Here is an 8,230-nt window from a genome sequence, read left to right as displayed (position 1 = left end):
GTGACTGCAGTTCAATTACTCACTATCCACCCACACATTACATTCCCCTCATTTATATACCAGCGTACCCTATTTCTAGTAAGAACTTGAACATTCGCCAAAGTACATGATAGTTCTAGAAACGTTGCGTCACGGTGGTCATGTGACTCGCTGACGCAACAATGTATTATAAACTGTTTAAAGTAAGTTATACATATTAAGTTGTGTATTAGATAAGATTTACTAGCTAGGGAACTAGAGTTTATAACTACAGGCCAACATCAAGTTTCTAACTATATGATTAAATATTTCTCTTTATTTCAGTCCCAAAGGAATATATATTTTAAATAACTATAGTAATGATATTGATACCCATATTATAATATGGATATACATGTTGTTGTTTTGTTTAACCACAGCACGTTGCATGCAGAATAAAGCTGCATATTTTGCAGAGAAACTTCACAAAAGTATGCAAGTAAGTTCATTTCTTCATCAACTTTTATAATTATTGCAGTAAAGTGAAAGAATATTAATTAAAAGATTGAGGTGGGTACATTAGTTTGTGATCAGAGCTTGAACCCAAAACTCCCAAATCAAAGTTTTCAAATAAATGCCTTACGTGCTGACATACCATTACTTGAAACCAAACTTGACCATTACAGTATAAAGAATCTGTTAATGAAGTACTAAGAATGAATATAAAGTAATATGAAAAATACATATTTTCACTGTTTGGTTGCAGTGTGAATAGATAATCTCTCAGAAACTTTAGGATTAAAAAATGTATAACATAGTTTGTGTAAGCCAAGGGCAATTCCATGGGAAGTAGAAATATCACTTGAACCCTAATGAGACTTGAGCTGAAGTCCAGTCACACTTTTACATTACAGCTTCATATTTAGTGGAGTTTTTGTTTAGTTCTGTCTTGTAACTGGTAGACTAATATTCTGTTTGGTAATTTGCCTTTGTAATGACAAATTGACTGTGATTATGTCACTGCTTTTGAAAATGTTAATTAATGATACTCGACTGAATATTGTTTACTTCATAACCAGCATGTGAGTTTTTTGTTTGGATAGGCTATTCTGTAATGAGTGGGTGGGAAGGCTCCACAATTGAAAGAATCAGTTTGTGCTCCTCAGTGAAACTCACACACACATGCATCCTACTATGCTCTCTCTCTTCACATATATTGCACAATGTTTTTGAGTTGGTGAGAATATTTGGGGAAAATGTTTATATGTCTATGCATGTTGGGGGGGAGCAGTAAAAAATGAACTATCTCTCTTCACCTACTTGGGGAGGTTAAGCCTTTTCAAGCCTCTCATACATGCCACCCCTGGTTTGATTCTTAAAAACTCTGTATCATTAAGCTTTAATTAATTATTTGTTTACTGATTATTAAATGATGAATTCCCCATTTTATTCTAAATATGCCCATAGTGTAATCATCCTGTAATGACATTGATATTACTTATGTTTGTTTTCTTGATAATAAATTTGATTTTAATGGTAGGTGTTTTGTTTGTTGATAGCCCAAGCTACACAATGGGTGATCTGTGCTGTGCCCACTATGAATATCAAAACCTAGGTTTTAGCAGTGTGAGTCCATAAAGTTACTGCTGAGCCACTAGGAGGTTTATTGATAGCTTAGGAGTATAGAAGGAATCATTATAGATCTAAAATTGTGTACCTGTTTTCTCATAACTTTTTTATTGTTGTGTATCTATATCAAAAGAATAACCTCTAGAAATAATTATGATTGTTTGCATACCCATAAACACACACACACACACACTTTCTTTTTTCCTTTCCTGCATATCATCTTTTTATTTTTCATACACTGATATATATATATATCATACTTTCCTCCCCTCTGTTTTTACCATTGTAACATCTCCACTATACCATCTCACTCTCTAAGGTGTGGAATCATGGTTAAATGAGTAGCTTAGAAGAGAATTTCATGAAGCACCAATTTGTAAAGAGATTTTCAAGTTTATTAACTTTAACTGGGTTAATGATTTCAATGGTTAACATTGTTAATTATATAATTGCAAGTTCCTTGTATAGATTTTTCATGTATGGTAAGATCATGATTTACAGAAATATATATATAATATACTATATAATATATTTTCACTCACCCACATAGATATGCTTATTTATCAACTAATGTAAGGTAACTGAATTCATCTTTTAACTATATGGGTCACTATACTCCAAAAATATGCTGAAGGGAATCTTAAAAATATTTTATTTCAACTTATGTAATAACACTTCCACTACAATCTATGAATTTTACATTCATATTAAATTAATAAATGCTACAAGTATGAATAATAATCTCTGACAAAAGTTAGACAATTTATAAGATGTTAAATAGTAAAGTATTATTGTAGCACATATTTTCATACATTAATTGTAACATGTTAATGTATTTATCTGCAATTTTTGTAACTGCATAATATGATTTTATTGATATGATGTGCTGCAGGGTATGGGAACTGATGATTGTGCACTAATTCGACTTGTCACAAGTCGCTGTGAAATTGATATGGTACAGATCAAGCAGGAGTATCAACAGTTGTTTGGAAAACCTTTGGAGAAAGCCATTTCAGTAAGTGTGGCCTTATGATATGGGATCCTAAGTGCATATATATGTACAGAATATGTAAAACTGATTACTTTGCTTGTGAATGTAGGTGGGAAATAATCTGTGCTTTGACTCTTTTCAGGATTTAATAAACTGTTTGAGTGTTTACTCAGGAAGTAATTTGTTCTTGGTTAGTTTAGCTAAGAAATAATTCATGTTACACATATGTAATGTCAATTCACTTGGAGGCAATTTTTAATGTAAAAACTTAATAATGTTCTGTCTGTACACTCAAGAAATAATTATATTTTTTGTCTATTCAAAGTTCTGCATGTTAAACAGACATAGTATTATTTCTGTGAATAACTAAATACAGCAATTACCATATTCTGAGTAAACAGACAGAACTCTAAATTAATATACAAGTAATCAGGCCAAGAATAATTTTCAAATAAGCATAAAGAGCATTGAATATTTTCTATATTAAATGACCATGCTTTCTTGTAACGCAGGATTTTAATTTTGCTGTTGGTATTACATTTTGTTGCATTTGTTCATCATCTCTTTTTATTTTTGAATTAGTTCTTAATTCTTTTCCTAACATCTGCAGAAAGATACATCTATTGAGTGACCTTCCTTTATTCCAATTGTAGTCAAAATAAATTCACATTGTAAAAGCATTGAGGCAGCAAGCATAACTAAGTTGTTGTAGAAAATAGCAACTGGCCATCTGTTTATCTTTCTTCTAGTTGAGAAGTCTCTTAGCATTTGGTAAGCAGTATCCACTTTTGATACTTTTGTAATTTAGGATCACCACTGGCTTTTTGGCTGCTGGAACAACTAGTCAGAGGAATCAAAGCAAGTCAAGGAATATGAAACTAATATTATACAGAAGGATTGTGCATATAAACAATTAAAAAAAATTATTCTATGTGCACAAATTTAAATTATAATATTCTTCTCTTGATGTTAAGGATAAATGTTGGTATCTTCAGATTGTCAGTCAAGTCCAGTTTTACAGTCATACACCATGATTTGTTTTAGTACTACTCATTACCTAGCCAATCAAAATCAATTGAAACATGCTTTATGTCTATTAGTTTGGTTTGTTCTGAATTTCACACAAAGCTACATGATGGCTGTCTATGCTACTTGTCCTTAATTTAGCAGTGATAGACTAGAGGGAAGGTAGCTGGTGAACACCACCCACTACCAACTCTTACACCACTCTTTTATTAATGAATAGTGGGATTGATTGTTATGTTATAATGCCCCCACAGCTGAATGGGCAAGCTTGTTTGGTGACTGGGATTGAAAGCATGACCTGTAGATTGTGAGTCAAATGCCCTAACCACCAAGCCATTCCAGGCCCTTTATTTCTGATGTTCCAAAACAGATACACTTAAATAACTCTCTACCAAATTCTACCAGCTGTATGCTGAGGAGAATTAAGTCGACTTTTAAAGAGTAATTAGTCAACTACGAAAAAAAGTCGGTAATTATTTTAGCACTAATCTATTGTCAATTTCTAGCTGGTTATGACTAATATTTAGCAACACAACTACTTTTCCTTCTTTGTATATTATGAAGTAAAGATAGCAAATTTAGTTCAAAGCTTAGCTCGTCCTTTTCAGAGACCAAGTCAGATTGCAGTTTGCTTTGTTTTTTTCTTATTCTGGTGTGGTTGTGGTTAAACATGTCATTTTTTGTGGTGAATTTTGTGGTAAAGAAATTAGTTATCCCAATTTACATTAAGTCCATCATTTTCTAACCCATGGATATCGTGTCCAGTACAACCCTCTCTCCTTAATTTTAGTCTCTTTTTACTGTCTTTCTCCTCTTTCTGTGTACATTTGTGTTATAAACATAGGATATGTCACAATAAAAAGACAAAAAAACAATTTTGATGCCATATTTTCCAGGTTTATTTATAATTGTATATTGTTGGAAGGTGTAATTGCCATAGAACGTGACTAGTAACTCAAGAATGGTCAGAATTTTAATGTTAAATAACACTGAAACATCTTAGCCCATTTATTTAAGGTGGATGCTATTATATAGGATCAAGTTTTTCCTTTGCATTTTTCTTTGTTTCTCAACCAACATTATCAAATTGAAAGCATCTTGAAATCTGAAATTTTTTTACATCGCCATACTGTTTATGAAAAAAATTGGTCCACAATTATCCCATTTTCAAAGCTGTTTGATTACTATATTTGTTCTTTGACTTAGAAACATTAGCTAGCAACATCACACCAAGGACACATTGCAGTTCACTAGAATATAAATGCTTTTTTTTTGTTTCAATACAGCTTTTATTTCCTTGTGAGAGTCTAGCTTAGTCTGGTGGTTAGGATGTCTGACTCACAATCTGTGGGATCTAAACCCATTTATCAAACATGCTTGCCCTTTCAGTCAAGGGGCAATATATGTGATGGTCAATCCCACTATTTCTTGTAAAGAATGGTCCAGAAGTTGGTGGTAATAGTAAGTGGAGTTGACTAGCTGCCTTTCACTAGTCTATCATTTCAAAATCAGGGACAGCTAATGCATGTAGCAAATGGGAAGCCGTGTGTGAAACTCAACAAAATCAAACGTTCTTTCTTTTTTACCTATTTAAGTTTTTGCTCTATAATGCTCTACTTCATAAATAAATAGAACATCTAGTTGGGCCTGATCTTTCTTTGCAAACATTTGTAGGTGATTTTCTCCAGTTTCACTGCTTTAAATACACTTCCAGCTCTTCACCAGTATCACCATAAGTTTCATTATCTGTCTCACTTTCATCTGAGCTTTACTAGCATTGTCATAAACAAATAAATTATTTTCTTCACTAGTACCACTTAATATCATATAGTCATCACTATTAAGTTCTTAGTCATTTCCCAAATTCTAAACAACATTTTTAGACACCATACTTTAACTTGACCATGGAACTCATCTTACTCAATACAAAATTATTAGAGAAGAGATGTAAATATAAGTTGAAAATGTTATGGATTTCACACTAGAACTGTAAGGCTTTTATAATTGTGAAAGATGACTTGGTATATATGATGCAATAAAAAGATGACTCAATATGATGCAGTAGGTTACTGCTTGTTGTATCATATTGTGTAATTTTGTGTTTCTTTCCTGTTACAAAACTCATTGAAAGAATTGATGATCACAAAAATTTAAAAAATCACTCATTTTCTTCTTGAAATGCATAAGAAACTCTAGAAATAATTTGAGTAATTAGTTCCAATATTCATGGTGTCTAATTTGTTTTTTTATGTGTCTTGTATGTTACTATGGGCTCTGTAGCCTGGGTTGCCCACCTTACAATGTTGATTTTTACTGATGTACATATAACAACTTTTCTTTTTAGTTACATTGTGTTTTTTTAACTGACATCATTAAATGAAAACACTTTTTACTATTTATGAGTTTATTAAGAGTGTTCAAATTGACTTTTCTTTTTACTGACTATCCATAAATTTGTGGATGGTTGGCAAATCTACTTGTAACTGTCAAGCCATGGACCCACAAATATTTTGATGTATGATTTGGATATATGTATGCTAATGTAAGCAAAGAAATAAAGATTAAGTTTAATACAAAAATGTTTTGGGGTTTTATTAACTACTGGGTCCTATAATAGAGAAACTGTGTTGATAAAATAAATAAATGAAATATGTATTAGACTGGCCTCTACATTAGGAAATTTACCAGTCATCTTAGGTAAACTAAGAAGCTATGAGACATTTGCTTGAATTTTCTCTTCTGTTGGAAATGGTTCATCAGTGCAGTAAAGTGCTACCAATGAAGTGGTCAATGGTGCAGTTTGGTGCATTTTCTTGATCAGTGTAATACTAAATTTGATCTGCATTCAGCTGGTTAATCAACCACAACACATTATGAAAAGTTTCTAATATGAGCAAAACATGATATTTTTTTTATTAATGTGAGCACATGAATAGAGTCAGATGCATCAGTCTCATTCTGAATGGGTGAGTGTTAGTGACACTGGTATTAAGTAAATGCTCTTTCAACAAAATGCCTGCATCTGAAATGCCAGAGTTTCCCATTAACTCTAAGGAATGGTCAAGTATAGCATCCTTGTATATCTTAAATGGCCACAACTCTAAGGAATGGTCAAGTATAGCATCCTTGTATATCTTAAATGGCCACAACTCTAAGAAATGGTCAAGTATAGCATCCTTGTATATCTTAAATGGCCACACCTCCACATCTAACACTCGATTTTGACAAATTGGCAGTGTTGTTAGTAGTTCAAACTTAATTTGGCAGTATGATGTTATCAGTGCAAACTTTCAAGTTTATTATTATACTAGCTGAGTTACCCGGCATTGCACAGTGAAAATTTAGATTTGAAATGTATAGATCAGTATTTTTTCAGCAAATTATTCAGTAAGTAGACAAAAGCTGTGATGCGAGAAATAAAAAAGCATTTAATCAAATAAAGCTTTATTTGAAATTAGATCATGTTTAAGCTTGTCTTGTTCTTTGAGTCTGAAATTGTACATCATGTTGTTCCTCTGTTTCTCGCTCTCTGTAAGTTATTTGTCTTAATTTTTGTGCTTGAAGTCTGGTTTGATGTTTTTCAGAATTTTCTTGTTGTCTATATCCAGCTTGCCTTGATGATTCTGACTGAACTCTGGCTTTGTGCTGTTCAACAGTTTCTTGCTGTCTTTGAGTAGCCTGCCTTTCAGCTTGAGCTTGAAGTCTAACTTTACGTTGTTCCAAAGTCTCTTCCTGTATTTGAGCAGCCTGTCTTGCAGCTTGTGCTTGAAGTCTTTGATTGTGTTCTTCTTCTGTTTCAGCTGGTCTTTGTGCTTGCATTCTTTTACATGTGGAGGATATGTTTTATATATACAGTTGAATAACCAAAACATAATAAATTACTATATTAATACCATAGAGTAAGCAGAATCTCAACATCACATAGAACTGGCTCACAAGTTTGCTATGCCAACTCATTGCTTCATCAATATAAAACACAGGCTTCAACCTCTCTTGCACTCACAGAAATTTCTACCATTAATGCTGTGGGTATTTGGGCCATGAATTATCTAAGATTTGTTTTCCTGCTACTGCAGTCAAGGAAACTGGATAAGTCCATTTTGTGCTGCTTCTTTAAACGTTTGATGCAGGTAAACTTCTGGAGTGACTGGACTCTGGGACAAGCAGTGTGCCAGACAACCACACGATTAAGTACTTAGATGAGGAATACCTCAATAATTAGGACATGGGTGTTGCTGAGTTGTGCTGATATAGTGACCCAGTAGAAAACTGTGCTATCTATCAGGTTATGTTCAAGGCTGTTATTGTGTCATAATTATTTTATGTATTAACTCTTTAAGCACAGGCTTGGTCCTTGAAACCGATCTCGGAACCATTTTGTGCTTATTATAGTTTTCATGCTATAACTTTTAAATTAGTAAGCATATGTTAATGAAATTTGGCAGATTATCAGTAAACATTGTAATGCTTTCATATGCAAAATATAAAAATATTTTTTTAGTAAGTCTTAAGGTTTGTAAAGCAATGTTTTTCCCATTCCTTTTTTTTCTTTTCGCATCTTGCCTGTCCAACATGCAAAGTAATTTTCATTTTAAGATAAAAAATGCTTTTCTCGTCAGAAAATTT

General features: G+C 32.6%; 1 protein-coding gene across 1 annotated transcript in view; it reads left to right on the top strand.

Annotated features, from left to right (window-relative positions):
* Nucleotides 1–8,230, top strand: part of LOC106474641 (annexin B9-like) — a 28,495-nt gene that overhangs the window by 17,386 nt on the left and 2,879 nt on the right. Inside the window, exons 6-7 of the mRNA XM_022402949.1 lie at nt 399–457; nt 2,480–2,602. Of these exons, the coding sequence (XP_022258657.1) occupies nt 399–457; nt 2,480–2,602 (182 nt within the window). The remainder of the gene's footprint in view (nt 1–398; nt 458–2,479; nt 2,603–8,230) is intronic.

Source organism: Limulus polyphemus, unplaced genomic scaffold, assembly GCF_000517525.1.
Source record: "Limulus polyphemus unplaced genomic scaffold, Limulus_polyphemus-2.1.2 Scaffold7470, whole genome shotgun sequence".
Lineage (NCBI taxonomy): Eukaryota > Metazoa > Arthropoda > Merostomata > Xiphosura > Limulidae > Limulus > Limulus polyphemus.
The sequence above is the reverse complement of the archived record's forward strand: the minus strand, read 5'-3'. Positions and strand labels throughout refer to the sequence as shown.